Genomic DNA, 25,504 nt, shown 5'->3' with positions numbered 1-25,504 from the left:
TAATGTACTATATAACAAAGAATTAAGGAAACATTTCGGAAGAATACCTTAACACGAAGAAATTTTAAATGATATCTAATCAATTTTTTTTTGTCAAATCTTTAAATTAAACAAATATTTTTTAATGGCAACTGAAAAATCTTCATGTCAAATCTTTTAACAATATTCACAAATTGATTATAAAAACTGGATAATCATAAATGTCTTAGAAATTTTTAAGTGTTAATTTACAATTTTATGTTATTTTGTTTTAATCAGACTTGAGGAACTTTCATTCCTTGCTGAGGAGCAGTTGGTACATGTCTAAGAGAGCTGAGTAATGAAAGGAATGACAAGGAAGGCCTGGCCCAGCACTCCCCTAACCTCTCAGTCATCCACAAAAGTTAGCCGGCCTGGCCCTTCATTCTTCATCCACCGCCTGTATCTCTTCCAGCGAGGGTCATTTGCTAATTTTTTCTTAAGTTCTTCTTCTTGTTCTTGTTTGTAAATCTGTAAGCACAAATACCAATAACTGACTTTATGGCCCAAGAGAAAAAAATTAGTTTTATGTCAGTCATGATTTATATTTTTCAGATCCAACTTTTAAGCAAATGTTTCTAAAAAAAAAATGTGTATAAATATGTATATGTACATATATATATACTCACACAGATAAATAAGTCATTCTGTTGGACACATCAACAATACTAAAATTATCAGATAAATTCATATATATTAATACATTGTTTCCAAATTAATATCTATATATTTCTTTTGTTTTGTTTTGTTTTGTTTAGTTTTTGGGCCACACCCGGCTGTGCTCAGGGGTTACTCCTGGCTGTCTGCTCAGAAATAGCTCCTGGCAGGCACGGGGGACCATATGGGACACCGGGATTTGAACCAACCACCTTTGGTCTTGGATTGGCTGCTTGCAAGGCAAACGCCGCTGTGCTATCTCTCCGGGCCCATATCTATATACTTCTATCTTCAAAAATAATTACTGGTTTTCCAAATATTTTCTTATTACATTTCCAAAGATGGTTAAAGACCATTGGTTAAGGATAACTTTTAGTGGACAGCAACTGAAGCAAAAGGAATATATTTTCAGAACCAGTTTTGCTCCACATCAAATTTTAGAAACAATTTTACTTCTAAATATTACAAAGAGATAAAAAACTCATATTATGATCATTCTGAGTGCTGAAATGAGGTGCAATGATACACAATAGCCTTTCAGTAAAAGTATTGCAAACTGTAATGTGAACCTAGGTAAAAGCCTAAACAAAGGTGTTCCCCCAAATCCCTTTTTTCCCTAACCCCTTCTTTTGGTATGTAAAAGCCCACTGGATAGTTGCTTTTCTATGTGACTCCCACCTCGGTATTGGAAGTTGTTTTGAATAAAGAAGGCAGTGCTGGCTTTAGGCTCAGCAGAAAGGGAGCACATGGTGGTGTGTGTGTATATGTGTGTGTGTGTGTGTGTGTGTGTGTGTGTGTGTGTGTGTGTATGTGTGTGTATGTGTGTGTGTACATATATATACATATATACATCTATATACATACAATGGAATATTATGCAGCCGTCAGAAGAAATGAAGTCATGAAATTTTTCTATACATGTATGTATATGAAATCTATTATGCTGAGCGAAATAAGTCAGAGGGAGAGCGATAAGACACAGAATGGTCTCACTCATCTATGGGTTTTGAGAAAAATAAAAGACATTTGTGCAATGATTCTCAGAGACAAAAGAGTGGAGGACTGGAAGGTCCAGCTCACGACTTGAAGCCCACCACAGAGAGTGATGGGTGCAGTTAGAGAAATAATTACACTGAGAACCATCATAACAAAATGTGACTGAATGAGGGAAGTAGAAAGCCTGTCTAGCGCACAGGCTGGTGTGGGGTGGGGCGGAGGGACACTTGGGACACTGGTGATGGGAATGTTGCACTGGTGAAGTTTTTTTGTTGTTTTTTTTTAGAAAAAAGTCACTGCCCCATCATCAGTCATACTTTCATAAAAGTTAACATAAATTGAAATGTATTTTACTCAGATCTCAGAAATATGAGCACATAGTGTGATGCCTTATCACAGATCTAATTTTAACTCAGGAAAATAACCCAAGTAACTACTTACCTCATAATTCTCCTTTATCCAGAGCTCCCGTTTAAGGAAAGTTTCTTTCTGATGATCTTCTAGACTATCAAACTGAGACTTTGACATCTTCATAGATTTACGTATAATATATAGTCTTTCTTCTTCTCCATATTCTTTGCCTTTGATGTTAAAGTTGTAGATCCACCGGCAATACCACACTATATATGAGCATACGTGGAAGGGGGCTAAGAGAATCTGAAACAGCAGAAGGTCACGGATCTGGGGTTTCTGGTAGCCCCCCTTTATATCTATTTTACTTTTGATAATGTTCTTTATGATGTTCTCCTCCTCCCCACGAATCTCCTCTTTGGACTTTTTGTTCTTGCCTTTCTCTTTGGCTTTTCTCAGCAATCCCTGTTGCTTGGCAATCTCCATGGCTTGGATGCGATACTTAGGCACTGTGGCTAGGTAGCTGATGGCCTTATCGTAGCTATTCCACCAGCTGAAAAACTAGAATTAGAGAAAATGGGTCAATTTATGGCCACGTCATCTTGGTGAACACCATCTGCCTGAACACATACTCTTTTTTCATTTGTTGTTGTTGTTGTTGTTGTTGTTGTTGGGCCACGCCACACCTGGTGGTACTCAGGGGTTACTCCTGACTCTGCGCTCAGAAATCACTCCTGGCAGGCTTAGGGGACCATATGGGATGCCTGAATACATTCTGATTAAAACACAGGGACCTTAAGGGCCAAGGATGTGTCATGAGTAACAGAGCCTTAATTGGGGGATTCAGAAAGGCTTCCTAGCACTGGCGAGTATGGCCCCCTCAATGAAAGAAATAATAAGAACAGAACAGGAATCTGAAGCATCTGATTCTGTAATAAAAATATTCAATTAAGCATGATGCCTATGTGTACAAGGCATCCCAAGGCTAGATAATTTAGGAATCCTGTGCTGAGCCCCCAAATCATTGATGCAAATGAGAAATACTCAAGATCAGAGCATGGCTCGATTGGAAATGCCCATACTGACAAATCCCACATCTTTACTATTTGGCTCTTGCCTAGAGTACTACCAAGAAATCTGTTTGCTTTTGATCTAAGACTACCATCTACTTACTGGAAGAAAAACTAAACGACAGAATTAGCTGGCAGAAATACGATGTTTAAAAATCTAGGAGTGACGGGCAGGGGCTGAGAGATAGTACAGGACCTAAAGTGCTTGCCTTGCATGCAGCTGAATCCAGTTCAATCTCCTATAGTGCATATGGTCTCCAAAACTACCAGGAATGTCTCCTGGCCTTGTACAGAACCAGGAGTAAAGCCTGAGCACAGCCAGTTCAAAGGGTTGGAACAGAGGCTTTGTATGTGGGAACTCTGAGCACTACTAGGGGTGTCTTTTCCCCACAAAAAGTCCAGTAAAACACTCTATACATTCCTATTCTGTCCAAAGCCCTCTAAATAAACCACAGTAATGTCATGTTCTCAACCAGTATTTCCCAAAGTGAGTGATACCACCCACCTGGGGGATACAGAAATGATCCAAGGAATGGTCCTGACCGTATATAAAACTGGGGGACACTTTCTGCTCGTTCACTTAAAGAAGGTTGACTTCCAAGAGGGGCACTAAGTACCTCTGTTCTGAAAAGGGTTCAAAGCTTAGAAACCTTAAGTCTGGGAGCCTCTGTTGTGAACCAAAGCATTTAGATGTCTGAATTATCAACTACTTGGATAGGAAAACATTGACTCTACAACATTTACTCAACTACAAAGGATTTACAAATTGTGCTCTTTTAATGAATAAATACAAGTTATACCAATAATAACTATCCCCCAAATATGAGAGTAACAATTATTATGACTAATAACAAAAACATTTAGGGGTATCACATCATGTAATATTCATCAAAAGCATATAGTTAAAATATACAGCTTTAGTTTATAACGGGAATTCATCTGCCTAGATAAAGTGAATCTTAAGGCTGGAGAGATATTACAGCAAGTAATATGCTTTGCATATTGCAGACCAGGATTCAATCCCCAGCACCCTGTATGGTCCCCAGGCAATACCAAGAATAATCCCTGAGGACTGCCAGGTGTGGCCTAAAAAAACAAAATTAAAGTTAAATCTCCTTTCTGAAAGTAAGCTAGAGAAGATGACAAACTGAAATTTGCTGGACAGGTGCCAAGACTTGGAGTATTTATTTCAGATGGGTCCCAAGTTTAATGGGAAATCAATGAAAAGCACTATAAAAGTAACATATGATATGGTTAACATTCACTCTGGCTACTGTATCGAAATTACTTTGTAGGGAAAATGAGAAAAAAAAGCTATTTAGGGTTTGTATTTCCCCCCCGAGGCGCACAGGAGCCACTATGGCACTACTTAGCCTAGATGTGCCAGTTGGGCAGCTCAGTGCTCAGCCAGTGATGTGGCACTGCTCTGTGGGGCAGTGCCTGGGGAGGCCTTGTAGTGCCAGGATGGAACCTGGGGTCTCTATGTGTATTCCAGCATTGTGAGCAATCTCCTTGGCCCCTATGAGTGTTCCAGCCCTGTGAGCAATCTTGCTGGCCCCTGGGTTTATTAAATAGGGATTATAATAGGCCAGAGTGATAGTATAGCAGGTAGAGCATTTTCCTTGCACAGAACTGAACCAGGTTTGATGCCTGACATCCCATTTGGTCCCTCCAGTCAGGCAGGAGAATTTTTGAACTCAGAGTGAGGAGTAATACTTGTGTGCCTCTGGGTATGGCCCAAAAACAAACAAAAAACAACCAAAAAAGGGATTATACCAATGGCTGGAGTGACAGCCTGGGGCTCTCACTTCCAGTGGTGTCCAGGGTTCACCAGGGCCAAATGTAGCAGAGCTGGGGAGAGATACAGGGGGTTATCATCTCACCAGACAACTGGGAAAAAAAGACTCAATCCCACAGTGAGAGAACTCCACAGCACACAATCATCTGCTGTCCCATAAGCTCTCCTTTGTCTCCAGCTTGCCGGTTATCAAACCAGAGTAAGGGCTCTTCCTTGGGTCACCAGCCTGCCTGTTCACTCTTTACAGATTGGTCTGACAAACCTTTTGAATCTTGTGAGTCAATTCATTATAATAAATCTCTTTATATATAAAAATAGTTTTATAAGTATGTATGTAGCTAAACACACAAGAGCACACACTTAGATTTCCCCAAAACAGAGACTTTGACCTAGCTTCCACTTCCCTTGAGATGTAAAGACCTAGGATACCCAGGCTTGATTAGTATTAGATGGATAACTTCTGTCTGTCTGATAACTACCTCTGCATCCCCCAGATAAGGAGGACAGTTTGGGCTCATTCCTGAGGCTGAAAACACCCTGGCTTTACTCCCTTAAATCTGTCTTCGTGGGGCCGGGAAGGTGGCGCTAGAGGTAAGGTGTCTGCCTTGCAAGCGCTAGAGTAAGACGAACTGGACCATGGTTCGATCCCCCGGCGTCCCATATGGTCCCCCCAAGCCAGGGGCGATTTCTGAGCGCATAGCTCAGGAGTAACCCCTGAGCGTCAAATGGGTGTGGCCCAAAAACCAAAAAAAAAAAAAAAAATCTGTCTTCGTTGTTGTGTTTTGTTTTGCGGGCCACACCAGGCAGCACTCAGGTGTTACTCCTGGCTCTGTGCTCAGAAATTACTCTGGCAGGCTCAGGGGACCATTTGGGATGCCTGGAATCAAACCTAGGACATCTCAGATTGGCCACATGCAAGGCAAAAGCCCTACAGCTGTGCTATCGCTTTGGCCCCTTAAATCTGTCTTGTTTTAATCCTTGCAGCACCCTTGCTTCAGACTCTTTTGCTTCCTCAAACTATGGCCCGCGGGCCACATACTGTATTTGTATCTGTTTTGTTTCTTCATTGCAAAATAAGATATATGCAGTGTGCATAAGAATTCGTTCATAAGTTTTGTTTTTACTATAGTTAGACCCTCCAATGGTCTAAGGGACAGTGAGCTGGCCCCCTGTTTAAAAAGTTTGAGGACCCCTGGTAGGGCAAGTGGAGCCTCTTCTATTATGCACAATTATTTTATTGGCTCTTTATCACTATAAAGGGACATAAAATATTTTACTAAAATGCTTCAATAAATACTACCTATTTAAAAAGAAAAAAAGGGAAGGCAGAAAGATAATACATCAAATAATACACACACATCCCACCTGGGTTTGATTCCCCAGTGTTATTCCCTCCCCCAATTTCCAGCCTATCTCACTGGGAGAAGGGAGACCTCCCACAGCTGGAGGGGTCTGTGGTTAATTAAGAGTGGCCTAAGGGGAGGGGTTGAGGGAGAGAGTCAGCAAGGAAGATGCAACAGATAGAGAAAAGACACAGATTTGGTGCAGAGAGGCTGGTTAGCTTAGAGGGCCATGTGAGGAATATGTACATGGCGGTTAGAGCCTTGTAATAAAGCTGGATGACTCTTGAAACTTCATTTGACTGCTGTGGATCATTTCTTCCGCCGTCACCCTGATATCTATGACTTGCAGGCTGAAGGGGCTGCAAAAGCTGGACCAGGTTGGGAAAGGCTTCACCATCCGTCCATTCCACCAACCACACTAGGACTCAATACTTAATAATTAATGCAACACCCAGAATCTCATATGGTTGGTCCCTTGAGCCCTCCAGGAGTGATCCTTGAGTGCAGAAGCCAGAAGTAAGCCCTGAACACAACTGAACCGTGACTCCAAAACCAAATCAAAAAAGCCGGAGAGATAGCACAACGGTAGGGCGTTTGCCTTGCACACAGTCAATCCAGGACAGATAGTGGTTCAAATCCCAGCATTTCATATCGTCCCCCATGCCTGCCAAGAGCAATTTCTGAGCGCAGAGCCAGAAGTAACCCCTGAGTGTTGCTGGGTGTGACCCAAAAACCAAAAAAAAAAAAAAGGGGGGGGGCTATAAAAACCCAAGACATCACCAGTACTACCCAAGCTATCTATCTCCCTGGGACTCCTGTTCGGGGAGATACTGATAGCTATATAATGACATTCAGCATCGATTTCTTGGATTCAGCATATCCACAGAGAAAATTCCATTTTTTACCATCAAGCTGAATTAAATCTGTCTCTATTGTAAGATACCTAAAGCCAAGGGGCAGAGAGATAGCACAGCAGTAGGGTATTTGCCTCGCATGCAACAAATTCAGGATAGACAGTGGTTCGAATCCCAGTAGATAGTCCCCCAAGCCTACCAGGAGCGATTTCTGAGCACAGAGACAGGAGTAACCCCTGAATGCTGCCAGGTGTGACCCAAAAACCAAAGGAAAAAAAAAACTCTCAGTCTTCTTGCCTGGTGGCTGCCAGCGGTTCCAGCAAGCCGTACCTGAAACAAGGATATGGCACACACGCTGATCACAATCACCACGCTGACGTCCACCTTGGGGGCCAAGCGCCAGCTGTAGTAGTGGTAGTAATGTCGAAAGTATTCTTCCGGGTGATCCAGCATGTAGTCATAATCACGCCGTGTATCTTCATCCTGCAAAAGACATCCGACTGCATAAAACATTTCACAAAACGACCTAGCTCTACAATTTGTTAAGTCAGGCTTAAGATTTTTTTTATAATCATACATGAGCAATCCAAGTCAAAGAACTGTGGGGAAGGAAAAAAAAAAAATATATATATATATATATATATATATATATATATATATATTTTTTTAATAAAAAGCTCTTGATTCCTCAACAGCACCCAGAATTGTTAGTAGGAGGTATTAAGCACCACAAAAAATACTTCTCCAAACTACTGGAATACTGCTAGCCCTCCGGAAAAAAAAAAACTTTAACAACCATTAATCATGTCTCTTTGATCAGTGCTTTGGCTTAACAAGGAGATTGTCTTAAGAAGCATGTTGACACCACCTCTGGAGAGTGCTGATAGGAAGATAAAAAAATAGGTTGGGGGATGGAGGGAGAAGGAAAGAATGGTTATGAGAAAGTGAAGTTTCTTTCTGCTATATAATTCAGAATCATTTTTTCAGCTGTATAGAAAAATTTTTGTTGAAAGCAAAGATTAAGACCACAAAAGAGTAGATGAGGCCAGTTTGTGACTGTAGAAGTGTAAATGATGCTCATCTCGAAGATGCAATCAGCCACAGCTGCGGAATAAGGGTGCAAGTCAAGCTGTGTGCAGCAGGCAGTGTTACAGAGCGATTAATTCCTGCCCTGCTGTTGTTACAGGATTGTCTACAGTATCGACTGACCATTCATCAGGCAAAAGCATGTAACAATTATCTAATAATCTACTTTTAAAACACTGTCATCTCCCAGTTCAAAAATGAGGTAACAACATGTACTCCTTATCATGCAAGCACTTAAAAAAATTAGAACACTGAAGAATCACTCTGATGTTCACAACCAACACATTTCTTTTGCAAGGAAGAGGAGAAGGGCCATATCCAACAATACTCGGGGCTTACTCTTGGTGGTGCTCGGGGGGACCATCTGGGGTGCCAGGGATTGAACCCGAGTTGGCTTGCATGCAAGACAGTGCCCTATGCCATTGTTCCAGCCTCTATCACATTCTTTTATTTTTTTTATTTTATTTATTTTTTTTTTTTGTGGTTTTTGGGTCACACCCGGCAGTGCTCAGGGGTTATTCCTGGCTCCAGGCTCAGAAATTGCTCCTGGCAGGCACGGGGGACCATATGGGATTCCAACCGATGACCTCCTGCATGAAAGGCAAATGCCTTACCTCCATGCTATCTCTCCGGCCCCTCTACCACATTTCTTAATACATCTGTGAATGTAACAGAAATCATGAGAAAATCAAAAATCTTTCTTTCTTTTTTTTTTTTTTTGGAGGGGGGTCACAACCCGGCAGGCGCTCAGAGGTTACTCCTGCTCTATGCTCAGAAATTGCTCCTGGCAGGCTCAGGGGGACCATATGGGATGCCAGGATTCGAAGCCCTGTCCTTCTGCATGAAAGGTAAATGCCTTACCTCCACGCTATCTCTCTGGCCCCCAAAAACCTTTCTTAGCCAAGAATAAATTACTCAATATTAATTAAGTTACAGATTCATAGGCCAAACACCCCCAAAATCTTTACCTTTGCCACTGTAAATAGATGATCTGAAGTCAGTTTTAGGCTTTCTCCTGAGTCCTGGAATACTCAGTTTTTTTAGCTTTTAAAAGAACTAGTTTTTCAAATAATGAAATCTATCTTATACCCAGGAAAATCACTGTGTATTTTTGTGTTAAAACTCTTAAGAAAGATAACACTCTCAGTGACAATTCTGTTTCTCTCACAAACTCTTTTTCTGTTTGTTTTGGTTTTGGGTCACACCCAGCAGCACTCACCTGGCAGAGCTCAGGGTTACTCCTGCTCTGCGCTCAGAAATCACTCCTGGCAGTCACAGGGGACCATATGGAATGCTGGATTCAAACCACCATCTGTCCTGGATTGGCTGCAGGCAAGACAAACACACCCTACTGCTGTGCTATCTCTCCGGCCCCTAAATTATACTCAAACTCTTTTTTCAACCTTTGATAAAAACTTGAAACTAGACAAACTAACATCCAGTGTCTATTAAAAGTCAGTTCCACAGCACTACCTGAACCCCAACGTGAGAACTGTCTGTAAGACTTAAATACAACTCGGAAAATTGAACTCAGGTTATGATTTTCCAAAACCCTTTTTAGATGTTCTCATCTATCAAAACAGAACACTTTTTGTTTGAAATCAACCATTATTTCTTCTGTAACCATCATCATATGACAGACCTCTGAAGCTACAGAGGATAAAACTTCCGTAGCCCATGTAAACGACTCACGGATTAAGTTTCTTGAATCATCTTATGTTGAAAAACTTCTATAATGTCTAAATTATAAATCTGGGAATATTTTTCCATTCTCCTATTTTGGGGGAGGAGGATTTTTTTTTTTTTTTATCAACTGCTCAGCTTTGGATTTGGGATCTGAAAATCTCTGACTAACTCAGTCTCTCCAATCTTGAAATTTTTTCAAACACGTTCTTCTTGATCCAGCTAGACACAGTTTTGAGAGTGCCAAGCTGAGATCAGGTTCCCACAACACCCAGCATCGGAGCTCTATCTTCTCCATGGCACCTTTTGCCTGGTAAAATTGTGCTGTGCCCAGTATACTGCAAGTGTGCAAGTATACTCCAAGATCTTGAAGTGTCACTGAAATCTGACACGCTCTAAAGGCACCAACCATTCAGTGGTTTACCCATCTCTTCCACTATTCTCGTGTTTATCTTATTGAATCCACAAACATACAAGCATTCCTCTTCAAGCCTTTCACACAGATCTCAAAGGCTTCCTAGACCAAGACTCCAGCACAAGGTAAACCCACACCAGAACTTATGTCTGGCCTCAATACTGCCACCAGAGCCAGGATGGGCTGGAAATGGGATCTCTAGGGTGTTGCCGGGCTAATCTCAGTCCAGAAAATGGGTTCAGGTTCAAGTCTGATATTTCATAAGTTTTTTTCTTTGGAGTGACCAAAAATATAGAACCCTATTTGGGTCAAGGAAAGAAGTTCACTGAGCTCCCTCCTAGACAGAACCTTTCCTCAGTCAGAATCTCTGCTCCTCCACACAGCTTTCTTCCAGATAATCAAGAACAGAATCTTGGGGCCGGGCGGTGGCGCAAGAGGTAAGGTGCCTGCCTTGCCTGCGCTAGCCTTGGACGGACCGCGGTTCGATCCCCCGGTGTCCCATATGGTCCCCCAAGCCAGGAGCGACTTCTGAGCACATAGGCCAGGAGTAACCCCTTGAGCGTTACCGGGTGTGGCCCAAAAACCAAAAAAAAAGAAAAAAAGAACAGAATCTTTAGGTTGAGCATGCAAAAAAAAAAAAAAAAACATTTGTTTTTCAGAAAGCAAGAATTGAAGGTGAGCATTAGTGACCTATACAATGTGCAGAATCAAACTAGTTAAGAATTAACTAGAATTAACCTAGTTAAGAACATAAAGATGGGGGGGGGAGATCATAAAGATACTCAGAATATTAGCACCAAAAAAAAAAAAGAGAGAGAGCTTAAGACTCCATTAGAGAGTAACAGTTATATTCTGAATGATACAGAATGTGTTTATTTGTTCTTCTCTTCATTAAGAACTAAGGTTCGAGTTTTTTCCCTTTACTTTAGTCCCCTCTCTGCTAAGCACCCCCACGTTTTTTGGGGGGCACACCTAACTGTGCTCAGGATTTACTCCTGGCTCTGAGCTTGGTGATCACTTGTGTGGAACTTGAGGGACCATGTGGGATGCTAGAGATGAGAATTGGGTTGGGTGTGTACAGAGGAAGCACCCTACCTCTGTACTCGCTCCAGTTTCCCTGTCAACCGTTTTTGTGATAGTGACTTATTGAGAGGCAGGGGGTCACATTGGATCAAAGTAAGCACTTGTGGGGCGATGTTATGGATTAAACCCATGGCCTCACACTTGCCATGCAGAACTTTTGACTCTGAGTTGCCCCACTCCCCATGATACTCAGAGGTTACTCCTGGCTTTGCAATCAGGAATCTCTCCTGACAGTGCTCAGGGGACTAACAAGGGATGCCGGAGATCTAATCCAGGCATGCAGGGCAAGTGCCCTAGTCCTACCTGCTGTGCTCTCACTCCAGCCTGGGCTCCCCTCTTTCATGTTTTATCACCAATGCTTCCCAATTTCTCAGAATGTGAATTAAATTTTCCTGTTCTCCACAAACTTAACCACCTTCCTTTGCCCAAAGCAAACATTTTCAAATAGCAATTTCTGGAGTTTGGTATGTTCTCCTAATAGCACCTGTTCCTTCAGATTTCTATCTTAGACACATCATTTCTCACTCAAAATGTCTATCCCTTATTGGTGATGGGAATGTTGCACTGGTGAAGGGTGGTGGTTTTTTACATGACTGAAACCCAACTATAATCATATTTGTAATCAAGGTGTTTAAATAAAGATATTAATAAAAAATGTCCATCCCTATTTCCAATAAATAGGAGCTACTTTATGAGCTCCTATTAATCCTTTAGGATATAAAGGCTTCGGCCTTCAACAATTAGCCCATTCTTCTATTTCTTACAATTTATTATAGCTCTTGTCACACTGGAATCATAGCTTGTTTGTTTTTGGGCCACATCTGGCAATGCTCAAGGGTTACTCCTAGCAGGCCCAGCTGACCATATGGGATGTCAGGGATTGAACCTAGGTCAGCCTCAAGCAAGGTGGGTGCTCTACCCTCTGTACTATACTTCTGGCCTAAGTTTTCTTCTTTTCCTAGAAATTCTAGAGTGAGAATTTCTAGAAGGCATATGCAGTGACTTGATCTCCATCTATCCAAGGCCTAAATTGTGCCTGACATTTTCCTTCCACACCCCCAAATGTCCTATCAACTGAAAAACAATGTCTCTTTCTAAACAGCTCTCCAGCCACACAGGTTTCCACTCAGCAGAAAGACTGGATGGGTGATTATGTCACAGAAACCGTGGCTCAACAGGAACATTACTTGGGTTCAGAGCTTACAAAAATAGACTGAAGTGGCTGACATGGCTTAAACCTTAAAACAGTTTAATGTCTTACCTTTCAATAAGGGGAGTACTTTTTCTTTCAGCAATTTTGTGGATCTTAAGGTCCCAAGGTCAGGAGATTCCAACTTCTTCCAAAACCATAACCTTTATACTCGTTTCTTCCTCCTCTCTGCCCTGAACCTTGGCAAGCAGGGCAATAATCTCCTTGTTTCTAATCTCTACGGGAAAAAACTGGTGCTTCTGCTGGAATCCATTCCATTCCCAATCCTCTCGGGCATGTGCAGGAGGACTGGAACATAACCACCAATATCTAGATCAAAAGTGAACAAGAGGAAACCCACAAGCAAAGAAAGCATGGAACCCTTTCTCCTCTTAGGAAATGGATCACCGCCCCCTCCCAAGGACCAAAAGACCACGTTCTTGCCTTGAAATAACGAGTGGTTTGATCTCATGACATAAATCATAATACACTGGTTGATCCTAGAGCTGTTACATGAGAAATTTCTATTACAGATATGGCAGAAACCATTTAGAATGGTAAAAAGCCAGAAAAACATTGATACATGAAAAGTGTTATTTTTGGTCATTCTCAAAACTATGTATTAATCTTATATTTAAAAGAGGCATATATGTTTTTTTAAAATGTGTTCTCGAGCCTGGAGAGATAGCACAGCGGAGTTTTGCCTTGCAAGCAGCCAATCCAGGACCAAAGGTGGTTGGTTCGAATCCCGGTGTCCCATATGGTCCCCCGTGCCTGCCAGGAGCTATTTCTGAGCAGACAGCTAGGAGTAACCCCTGAGCACTGCCGGGTGTGGCCCAAAAACCAAAAAAAAAAAGTCTCTTAAAATGGTATAGATAATACAGTGGGGTAGGGCACCTGCCTTCCATGTGGCTCACCCAGGTTTGTTTCCTGACATCTTAGATGGTTCCCCAAGCACCACCAAAAGTGATTCCTGACTACAAAGCCAGGAGTAACCTCGGAGCATTGCTGGGTGAAGCATATATATACACATATACAAATATATATATATGTATGTATGTATGTACATCTATATATGTATGTTCCCTGAGGTTTTCTTCAGGCCATTACATTCTACTAAAAAGAAAAAAAAAAACTTCTTTCACCTTTGTTTTCTTTCCTAGTTTGTGCCCATCAGAGACTAAAACCAAGTATATTCTCTTCTCAGTTCTATGCATTAACTGACAATAACCTGTTTTACTCTATAATAATTGATACACTACACCCTATCACTGTTCACCTAGATACCTATATACTATATACCTATATATACCGGTTTATACTAAACACTCCCTACCTATACACTGTTACCTGTAACACTATTCTTTATCACTAGTTCACCATATAATATAATTTATATTAGCTACACACATACTTTGTGCAATATCCCCTGTATACATTATATCGTATCACTGAGACACATAGAGTATACCCTATTCATCTTACGCCCATAACATGATCATACATGAATTTGTAACGATCTTTCACTTATTCACCTTTAGGCAACAAGCATTATACTTATCACATATACCCTAATATAAATAGGTGATATATATATATATCCCTATCATCTGTTCAACATTACTCTATCATTAGATACCTATACTCTCACACAATTTTCCATCTCTAATTTCCAAGGTATATCCTGAACACTTCTAAGTTATTTCAAATTTTAATGTGTGTGGAAAATACATTCTGCTCTTGTGTTTTCAGTTAAAACTTTAGAGGTTGTAAGTTGCCTAAAATTAATTTAAAAAGTTAATGTGGGAGGCCGGAGCAATAGCACAGCGGTAGGGCATTTCAAGGCTGACCCAGGACAGATCTAGGTTCTATCCCTGGCGTCCCATATGATTCCCCAACTCAGGAGTGATTTCTGAGTGCATAGTCAGGAGTAACCCTGAATGTCACCAGGTATGACCCAAAAAAAAAGGGTTAATGGGTGCCAAAGTTTCTTACCATCAAGACAGAGTGAGAGAACAAGTTTAGAGAAGATGCAGAGGATTTTTGAAATGGGAAAAAAAATCCACTGGGTATATTTTCTGTTTTGTTTTTTTGTTTTTTGGTTTTTGGCCATACCCAGGTAACGCTCAGGGGTTACTCCTGGCTATGCGCTCAGAAGTCGCTCCTGCTTGGGGGACCATATGGGGACACCGGGGGATCGAACCGGCGGTCCGTCCAAGGCTAGCGCTGGCAAGGCAGGCACCTTACCTTAGTGCCACCCGCCCGGCCCCCACTGGGGTATATTTTCAATCCCTGAAGTTTGAGGGGATAATTTGATCATAGGAGAGATGTGTTTTTATTTATCAAAAAGACAAAACTATTTGAACTTGGCTGGGACACACAGAGAGGTAAGGCAATTTGTCTTTCCTGAAGCAGAACCCAGTTCAATCCCCTTCCCAAAACCAGGGCTCACTGCTTAGCAGAGCTCTCTCTCTCTCTCTCTCCTCTCATCTCTCTCTCTCTCTCCTCTCTCTCTCTCATCTCATCTCTCTCTCTCTCTCTCTCCTCTCTCCCTCTCTCTCTCTCTCTCTCCTCCCTCCCTCCTTCTTCCTCTCCCTCTCCCTCCCTCCCTTCCTCCTTCTCTCCTCTCTCTCTCCCCTCTCTCCTTCTTTCCTCTCCCTCCCTCCCTCCTTCCCTCCATCTCTCCTCTCTCTCTTCTCTCCTCTCTCTCTCTCTTCCTCCCTCCCTCCTTCTTCCTCTCCCTCTCCCTCCCTTCTTCCTTCTCTCCTCTCCTCTCATCCCCTCTCTCTTCTCCTTCTTCCTCTCCCTCCCTCCCTCCCTCCCTCCCTCCCTCCATCTCTCCTCTCTCTCTCTCTCTCTCTCTCCTCTCTCTCTCTCTCTCTCTCCCCTCTCTCTCTCTCTCCCTCCCTCCCTCCTTCTTCCTCTCCCTCTCCCTCCCTCCCTTCCTCCTTCTCTCCTCTCTCTCTCCTCTCTCTCTCTCTCCCTCCCTCCCTCCTTCCCTCCATCTCTCTCTCTCTCTCATCCTCTCTTCTCTCTCTCCCTCCCTCCTCCTTCTTCCTCTCCCTCTCCCTCCCTCCCTTCTTCCTTCTCTCCTCTCTCTCTCCCCTCTCTCTCCTTCTTCCTCTCCCTCCCTCCCTCCCTCCTCCCTCCATCTCTCCTCTCTCTCTCTCTCTCTCTCTCTCTCTCTCTCTCTCTCTCTCTCCCCTTCCCTCTCCCTCCCTCCTCTCCTTCCCCTCTTTCAGGCTTTATTCTAAGGACAGGTAGGAGAATAAGAAAGAAAGAAAGTACCAAGAAAGGCTCCTTTCTCCAATGGCAGAGAGGGAGCCCCAGTACCCAACATGTAAGTAGGAAAGTGCACATCTCAAGAGAGGAGGTGCGGATGACAAGTGCTTGGGCACCATATGCGCAAGCCAGCCGCACACGTCTACACAGTAACAACACATCAGTCCAGGAGACATACGTCTGATTAATCCTCTTTTAAAGCTTATTGTTTACCAAAAACAAGATTGGGTCCCACATGTTTAATTCTGAGTACCTGTGTGACAGGGGTAAGAAGCTAGTGAACCAGAGAGCATTCAGATTTTAGAGGTATCAATGAAAAGGTAGTGACTGAAATCAAGAAGTGCTTACCCCAGAGAAAAGAAGAGGACTCAAGGGATGAACTTTAAAGTCAATATCTAAAATGCAGACAGACAGAAACAGAAGGTGGTAAGAATGAGAGAGAGATGGCTACAGGGCTGTGGCAGAATACAGGACTCTCACTGGTGTGAAGTCTTTCGTTTGACACCAGTACCAAAACAAACAAACAAACAAACAACAAACAGGGCCAAAGGAGATAGTTCAAAGGATTCAAAGAAGTTCAAAGGGCACATGTTTTACAGTGGAAGGACCAAGTTTCCTGGCTTTGGCACTGAAAGTAACCTGGGCAATGCTGGGATGACTCCCCACATACACCAAAGAACCCAAAAATCATTAAATGACTAGAAGAAATGAAAAAATGGGAGAGAATGACATCAAAGGAGAACAACTTAAGAATTATATTGTCGGTGGGCCCGGAGAGATAGCACAGCAGCGTTTGCCTTGCAAGCAGCCAATCCAGGACCAAAGGTGGTTGGTTCGAATCCCGGTGTCCCATATAGTCCCCCGTGCCCTGTCAGGAGCTATTTCTGAGCAGACAGCCAGGAATAACCCCTGAGCACCGCCGGGTGTGGTCCAAAAACAAAAACAAACAAACAAAAAAAGAATTATATTGTCCACAACATCAAGTCTCAAAAGGTTGGGAGAGGCACTTAAAAAAGCTGTAGTGCCCTCTTTGCCGACAGAGACTTCAAGTTTCAACACCCTGTCACTACATAGGCCCTGGTGGCCTGAAGAACGTCACTCAAGCACTGAACAGTCCTGAATTCCCAAACTACATAGTTGCTGATCCCTAGCACCAAACTTTTCAGGGCTCCCATAGCTGGGTTTCAGTCTAGCATTATGGGAGGGCCCTGTTCCTTGTTTATAAAGTTTACAAAGGGTAGTGAGAAATGAAGAGTCTGTTCCAGAAGAGTTCCAGAAGATTCTGGAACCCGGAAGGTGAAAATAAAACTAAGTCAGTCAAAGAGAAACTTTTTGCCTCCCCCAACCCATTTTCAATAACATCCCAGAATTTTTTTTTTCTGAAATAAACTTTTAAAATGCTATCTCAGTGGGCAGAAAGCTTGCCTTGCATGCAGCCAATCCACGTTGTATCCAGAGCACCCCATGTTGTCCCCTGAACCTGCCAGGAGTGAACCTGAGTACAGAGTCCAAGAGTAACGCCTAGCTTACTGGTGGGTATGACCCAAAAAAAAAACAAAAAAAAAATTTTTTGGGGGGGTCACACCCAGCAGCGCTCAGGGGCTACTCCTCTACACTCAGAAATCGCCCCTGGCAGTCACGGGGGACCATATGGGATGCAGGGATTCGAACCAACGTCCTTCTTTAGGCAAGGCAAATGCCTTACCTCCATGCTATCTCTCCAGCCTCCAAAAATATTTTTAATTCTATTTCTCCACTTAAGAAACCCCTATTAACTTTTCATTTCATAAAGTTCAATTCCTAAGCATGTCTGAAATGGTGGTTCATCATTTAATCTCAAAGAACTTTCCAACTCTGCAAAGTGTTTCCTTATCATGAATCTCACAAATTCCTAATCTAAAAGTAGTAGGGTTCTCTAAAATTGAGAAAAATGCAATAGGGTTTTAGAGCCATGAAAATCCTCCAAATGTTCTGTTTTACCAAGAGAAATGGCCAACATGGCTAGAATCCAAATGTCAAGCACTCAGTTTCTGGCTTAGAATTACATAAGCTCAATAATTTCTGTGCTGATCAAAAGCTCAATTAGATGCTGATGACATCGTGTTTCTGGTTAATCACAGCCTGGGTTTCAATGCATACCGTAATCACCCTTGGCCATAAGTAGGGGCTAAGAGTTGAAATGAAGGGATCGGGAAAGTAAACAACAGAATTCTCAGCAAAAAACAGCAAATACATAGGCACATAAGCTACCCCACACCTTCTGGGATATTAGAAAAATCACTGCTGAGTATGTCATATGTTAGCTTTCCCACTAAACCCAGACAAGAACTTCAGAACTACGAGATTTCTGGGGATGTGGTATAAAAATGATCTGTCATTTCTGGTATGCATGTTTACTGAATTTGGGCTGTTTCTTATAATTCATGACTAAAACAGCATTTATCTTTATTTATTTATATATTATTTACATATATAAATAATAAGTATAATGAATTAATATTTATATACCACTTATCTTTCATTATTTTATCATCTATATTACTTTTCTGACTACCCAACAAATGACTAAAATCTGGACCAATAATAGAAAAGGAAAACTAATATAAATAAGCAGAGTTGAATTTCTCCCCCAAATATTATAATAAGAATTGGGCATCTCCCTACTCTCCCTGTGTTCCTTAGGTCTTAGCAGACTAACCCCAATGGGCTATCCAAAATCAGCCCCCTATTTGGAACAAACTGACAGATAAAGCCTATCTGTCCCCAGGAACTCACCCAGGTCTGAAGGGGCTCCCTTGGCTCTCAGTCCCACCCCCACCGTGCCACCACCCACAAGGGCACACACACCCGTGGCACAGATCCACACACAAAGCGGCTCCCTGGGATGGCCGTATGTGATGGCCGTATGGGATGGTGTATGCGAGGTGCAATGCGAGCGTGTCCCCCTCACATCCCTGGACTACGACTGGGGGACATCAAGGATGCAATATTTATGGATTGCTGCATGATTCTTTCAAGTGAATAAAACCATTTACAAGAAGAAAAAAAAAGAATTGGGCATAAGCAACAGTACAGCAGTTGCATGTACAGTACTTATATAATTTGCAAGCAACTGATCCGAGACTGACCTTGTTTAAACATCATCAAGATGCCCCAAACCCCATGTAACTAAGTTTTTATTTTATCTGCACCTAAGAAAAGCTCGTAAGAGTAATTAAAAGGGATCTCGAAGGGATCAGAGATAGTACAGTGGGTAAGGTGCATGCTCTACACTAGCAGGAGTGATTCCTGAGTAAAAATTCAAGCATAACTCTTGAGAACTACCAGATATGGCCCCCAAACAACCAACCCACACTCCCCCCCCCAAAAAAAAGTGATCCTAGTAAAGAAATACTCATTTCTAAAATACCTCTCCAAACTGTATCTCATTACAGAACAAGTCTGGCACAAAGATGGGCATTCTAGTTTTGATGGTAAGTTTTCCCTTCTCCCTCCTCTAGAAATGTCCAGTCCTGTTAACCTCAATGACATTGTTATAAATCGAATCAAAGAGTATATTCTCTAATCCCCAAGAATATATGTGAGTCCTCTCAGTACTGCAACATAATCTAACACGTATCTTTAAACAGTTTAAATAAATAATCACCGAACAATGAGTATCAGTCTACTTGTTATATTAAAAGCTTAGAGGCAAGGAACTGTGCTATTCGCATTGTTTTGGTCCACCCACAGCACTCTAGTCAGTACTGATAAGACAAAGAATGAAGGGAGAACAGGTACAAAAGAACAAAAAACCAGGAAGGTAAACAACAGGGCAAGGTGTTCAGGATCCTCTGTGGTAAAGTCTTCATAAGTATTCCATTCCTGATACATCAATCAAACTGGTAAAAACCGAAGTGTTCTCTTGACACTTCCTTGCTAAGATATGGCTATGGCAAAAAGTCTGGTAATTTCTTTTGTTTTTTTTGGCGGGCCCAAACCCAGTGACCTTCAGGGGTTACTCCTGGCTATGTGCTCAAGAAATTGCTCCTGGCTTGGGGGATCATAAGGGGATGCCGGGAATCGAACCGTGGTCCATCCTGGGCTAGCACCCGGCAAGTGCCACCGCTCCGGACCCATTCTGTAACTTCTTCAACTTACATAACTTATGCCAAGACCTCTTCAATATTCTTCTTTCGTAGTCTTGCAAAATACTGCCCAACTCTGCTTTCCTATGCCTCCTGGTAATAGTTTTCCTTAAATGCATCCTTTCCATCTATTCTCATCTGCTTATTTTCTATGCCATCTCTTCAATTTCATTGATTCCATCCAATACCTACATATTAGAATTGACTGATGTTGGGGCTGGTGAGGTGGCGCTAGAGGTAAGGTGTCTGCCTTGCAAGCGGTAGCCAAGGAAGGACTGTGGTTCAATCCCCAGGCGTCCCATATGTCCCCCAAAGCCAGGGGCGATTTCGGAGCGCTTAGCCAGGAGTAATCCCTGAGCATCAAACGGGTGTGGCCGAAAAACAAAAAAAAAAAAAAAAAAAAAAAAAGAATTGACTGATGTTCTAAGTTAAAATCCTTTGGAACACACTTTCTCTAAAAACACAAGTGTAGTTTTTTTTTCCTCTGTTGCATTAATATTTTATTCATAGCCATTCACTCTATCTGCCACTTGAAAGCTAAATTAATGGTGGGGGTAAAATGACAGAAGATTTCAGGTAACAATGTTGAAACACCTGAAATTGACTTCCACGTCATTCTCTCTGTCCATTCTCTCTGAAATCACTCTCTAGATAAAAGTTAAATACAAGTATTTAAAATTCATTATCTCATGTGCCAGACACAGTGCTTGGTACCATTGATTGTTAGATTACACCTTATTTTACCTAAAACAAAGATCATTGCTGGTTCTTTGAATGTTTATTTACAACTTAGATTTACCCCAAAAATAGATTGTCTTACTTGTGAACCTGGGTGGGACTGGGCTTATGATAGTTTGAGCTATCTGTCCTTACTGACCCACCCAAGGGTGGTCTCTGTACTCAATAAAAAACAGCAGTTCTGGCAGGCAGCTGAGGGGAGATCCGCAGAAGATTGCCAGACTACACGTGTTTCACCTCCCGCCTGGTTTGGATTATTTCATGTGCAACCCCTGATTCAGACTCTTTTACCTAGGGTGGAGATAAAGAGCATAGGGTGATTTTACAACTGACAGACATACAAAAACTGAAGACCACAGCTAAATGATCGGGGGCAGTAGTTTTTGCTCAGTGTTATTATTATTATTATTATTAATTATTATTATCAGCATTTTTAACACAATGTGCTAGTGCTATAGCCACAGAAAAATAGAGAAGTGGGACGAGATTTTTTCCCACCTCTGAGAGCCAATGTTGACAGAGGAAGTATTCGCTTAACTCCCAGAGTCCAGGAATTCCCTTAATCCCAAGGTTGCTGGATGCTGCAAATACTCTTTCACTCGTAATTTAGAAAGCAAAAGAGCAAAGCAGTATAAAATCATAATTATTTGAAGTTCTGCCAAGAGATCTGAAAGTGTAGATTATTTAAGATTATGAACTAAGCATAATTTGGTAAAATCATCTGACAAGGTCCTACGAACTTGTCATCATTTCTGGTAACCACTACTCTCCACTCCCATCCCATATTTCTCTATACCCAGGAAGCATCTATGTTGCTAAAATAAACAATACCAAGTGTGACTATATCACCATGTCTTAACCAATGGTGTTTATTTTTTTAATAATTTTGTTACATAAAATTTATTTGACCAAATAAACCTCAGTGACATAACCCAGTATCTTCCACAAATTGAGTCCCCCTTTCAGTGATGTATGTATGAATAACATGGAAGTTTGGGTGGAACATCAGACCGTAAGGCTAAATGAAGATAGATTGTGACTTCTTATATTACAGACACTGGTACATTAAAAAAAAAAATCAAAAACACTGAGCAAACCAGTATAAGAGAAAATAGAGAGGTTATTCAAAAATATAGTGGGGGGAGAGGCTCCTGACTACAGTGAATTTTGCAACTAATTATTTTCAGATTTCAAGGGAGAACTATTTTCCTCCATGCTACAGAAAAATTGGCTGCAAAAGAAGACATGGTCTTTTCCTACTCCCTCTTTAGCTGCCTTGTACAACATTAGTTCTCAACCACAGTTCTGCAGACCAAATGTTTAGTCCCCATAAAAGAAAAGGGTTGAAACCACCAGTCTTGCACTGTGGGGGGAGTTTTATAGGTTATTTGTTTATTTGATTGGTTTTAGTTTTTGGTTTTTGGAACATACCTGCAGTGCTCTGCACTCAGGAATTACTCCTGGGAATGCTTTGGGGGACCAAAGGAAATGCTGGAAATGGAATTCGGGTCACTGTGTCAGGATGCAAGGCAAGCAAGCCTATGTTGTACTATCTCTTCAACACTAGAACTGTGGTATTGTCATCCAACAGTGGCAGCCAATAATGCAAGAGGTTTAAAACAACTGTCCTGGATAAAGCCACCTCTAACAGAATTTACTGTTCTTTGTGGAGACAGATACAAGGATGTAGCACAGAATAAAGAGAAATGAAATATCGGTCCATAGAGCTGCCTTCGTGCATGATACGTTGAATTCCAGACAGGCTCCTCTGATTGTATTCTAAAGCCACTAGAACTCATCAACTTCTCAAATAATTCTCTCTGACTCTTAGCTAAGTCTATGTGAACCTCCTATCTTGCATAAGCTCTCATTCCAGCCTACCAGAAACAGTCTAAACCAAATAGCAGTAGCATCCGTCTTGCCTCTTGGAATAATCTGGAAGGCCTTCAGAGACTGCCTATATTCCGCTCATTAAATCTCTGCATATACAAAAATTATATTCTCTGACAATCTCCTCACAATTTCACTGTGACAGAAGTAATATCAGACCATCCAATTTAAGACTTGTTTGCTGTTGATTTTGGAAGGGCAGGGGAACAGGATGTTTATGGTTGGTGGGGCGAGTATGTATGAACCTGGAGCCTCATGCAAGGAAGCAGATGCTCTGTCACATAGCTACACATAACATTTTCCACACACCACAAATTAAATTCCTTGTAAGCAAAATAATGTTTCTGGAGATGTGCCACTTGGAACCTGTCATCTCCACCAGGTTTAACATGAAAATCGCAGAGGTCATCTAGTTAATTTTCAAGGGACATACATACTCCAATAACCCTTTTTCTCTGACAAAATATTTTTCATTCTCCTATAGTCATACTGGGTGGGCTAGGAAGCTAAATCTGTTTAAAGCCAACTGCTACCACAAAACCTGTTGAACCAGAGTTACTTTCTTCTGCATACTTAATTGCCCAAAAGCTTCTAGTTCTTGAGCAGACCAAGTTTATTTGCTGAAAAGTCAATGCTAATGTGTAGAGATAGAAACCTTTAGAAAGAACCCTCTAAGGGTCCAGAGAGATAGCAGAGTTGTTTGCCTTGCAAGAAGCTGATCCAGAACCAAAGGTGGTTGGTTCGAATCCCGGAGTCCCATATGGTCCCCCGTGCCTGCCAAGAGCTATTTCTGAGCAGATAGCCAGGAGTAACCCCTGAGCACCGCCGGGTGTGGCCCAAAACAAAAAACAAAAAAAGAAAGAACCCTCTAGTGTATATGCCAGATCAGTCTGTTCTTCACATAAGAAAATGCAAGAATATATTAGCGTCTTGGGTTCTTCTCAGCAAGAATATATCTACTGTCTATTTTTCGATACTTATTTTACTAACATGCTTATGATTCTTACCACAGGCCTGCCCATCTACAACCCAGGATGAGACAGGAAACAGCTGCCATGTTTCTGCTGTCTCTACCCCCGGAAGTTCTCTATACAGTGTTCCTTTCTGTGCCACCAAGGGGGCCTTAGAAGACCATCAGCAGGCCTTCTGGCTACTTGTCTGGTTCATTATACTTTTCCACTGCAGAAAAACAGATTGGGGTTTCAGATGCTGAATAGCCCCGTGTAATCAAGTTCTTTGCCCACCCCCTTTTTAAAAGTTTTTCTCCAGTTACTCCTGATCCTAAAAATGGGAAAAGTTCTTTGACCACAACACTTTCCAACTCCCCAAGCCAATATGAGTTAACTGTCAGTCAAAACCACCACCTCACCATGGCCGGTGAGCAATGAGTGCTCTATGTACACTCATTTTAAAAATTCACGTTACCTAAACTGTCCTAAAATGCAGGAAGGACCTTCCACTCCTTGACTCAGTATTTTCATTTCTGGAAAGTTAATCTGGAGAAATAATCCATTGTTAAATTTATAGCATGCCCACTCAGAGGAGTCCGTTAAAAGCGGACAGGACCTATAGTGCAAGAGTATGTTTAAACAAAACAAGCTCAAACAAAATAGGCTTGTGGGAAATACAACTATAACCAATGTTGCTTTCCACATGGAGATGTCATACATCTAACCCAATCTGATTTATACTTTGTGATCTTTTACATGTTTGAATTTTGCAGTCGGCATATAGGATTAGAATTAAAAAAAAAAAAAAAAGGCAAAAACAAGTCTCCTATATCCCTGGGATTCAAAACCTGTCAAATAAGTATGTATCAGCACAAAACGTCTCCTACCAGAAATTTCTACATCTTGATCCCCCAAACCATGAAACATATCACTTCCACGTCCTCTGTGTGTGGGGTGGGGGGCTCCTAAAACTTGTCACTTAATCTCCATCATAACCCTGGGAGGAGGTACCACGATATTAACGAACAAACAAGCACTTGGGGCCATATGAAGTCATGATCCAAGGTTACAGGGCCATGTGGGCGCCAAGGGTCAAAAAAAACCATTGATTCATTGTAAGCTTCAGAGCCTTAAGCCCCAGCTAAATGTCACAATCAATCAGGAACGCCCAGAAATCAAGCTTCAGCCCCGTCCAAGGGGCGTGCTCACACTGTCACTCACGTAACCCAGCCTTATCTTTTTCTGACAGATCCTGCCACTGCCACTGCGAGCCACCTTGCTTTCTCGCAACATGCTTCTAACATGCTTTCCCCAAGTGTCAGTGTCCAAAGCTTCACACGAGGGGGCAAAATAACAGGAGGGGCTTGGGGGTGAGCAAAAGAGGGGGGTCCCAGGGGGAGCAGGCCCAAGGAGATGGTGCCCACCTTGGCCCCTGGGCTCGCTCTCGCTCGGGACCCCCGGCTGCAGCCTGCCAGGCGGAATGCTCGCGGCCCGTGCAGCCGCGCCCGACAGGCTCACCTTGAGCGTCTCGTAGGCGGTGGCCACGAGCAGGAAAGCCTCCTCGGCGCTCTGCGGCGTCCCGCCGGGGCCCTCGTCGCCCGGCTCGGCCCGGTAGCGGTCGGGGTGGTAGCGCCGGGCCAGCTGGCGGTAGGCCCGCGCGATCTCCGCCTTGTCGGCCGTGCGGCTCACGCCCAGCACCTCGTAGCAGTCCCGCGGGCCGCAGTACAGTCCTTCCATCAGCGCGCCCGCGGGCCGTGCCAGCGGCAGCGCCAGCAGCGCCCACCAGCACCAGCACCAGCCCCGGCCCGCAGCCCCGGCTCCCCGCCCGGGAGCGAGCGGCGGCGCCATCCCGGCCGAGCTCGGCCGCCGCTTGACCCGCACTCAGCGGCGGGCGCGGCCACCTCGGCCACGCCGGCCCAGCTCCGAGTCGCGGGCGACGCTTCCGCGCAGGCGCACTGGGCTCGGAGGCGGCCG

At 42.8% G+C, this 25,504-nt stretch overlaps 1 protein-coding gene across 1 annotated transcript; it reads right to left on the bottom strand.

The window, feature by feature from the left end:
- Positions 1-212: 212 nt before the first annotated feature.
- DNAJC25 (DnaJ heat shock protein family (Hsp40) member C25) lies at positions 213-25,453 on the bottom strand. Its single transcript, XM_049784805.1, has 4 exons — positions 25,049-25,453; positions 7,418-7,570; positions 2,113-2,583; positions 213-489 (listed from the first exon to the last, which is right to left on the bottom strand). Exons 1-4 carry the CDS (start codon positions 25,376-25,378, stop codon positions 367-369), a joined length of 1,077 nt encoding a protein of 358 aa, XP_049640762.1. The 5' UTR covers positions 25,379-25,453; the 3' UTR covers positions 213-366.
- Between the last annotated feature and the right edge of the window lie 51 nt (positions 25,454-25,504).

Source organism: Suncus etruscus, chromosome 1 (assembly GCF_024139225.1).
Source record: "Suncus etruscus isolate mSunEtr1 chromosome 1, mSunEtr1.pri.cur, whole genome shotgun sequence".
Taxonomy (NCBI): domain Eukaryota; kingdom Metazoa; phylum Chordata; class Mammalia; order Eulipotyphla; family Soricidae; genus Suncus; species Suncus etruscus.
This window is presented reverse-complemented; position numbering and strand designations above follow the sequence as displayed.

Excerpts from the sequence above, each read along its gene's own strand:
- DNAJC25 (XM_049784805.1), bottom strand. The coding sequence starts at position 25,378 with ATGGCGCCGCCGCTCGCTCCCGGGCGGGGAGCCGGGGCTGCGGGCCGG. Across the intron at positions 7,571-25,048 it reads CCGCCTACGAGACGCTCAAG|GATGAAGATACACGGCGTGA; the intron begins GTGAGCCTGTCG and ends TGTCTTTTGCAG. Across the intron at positions 490-2,112 it reads GGATAAAGGAGAATTATGAG|ATTTACAAACAAGAACAAGA; the intron begins GTAAGTAGTTAC and ends TTGTGCTTACAG.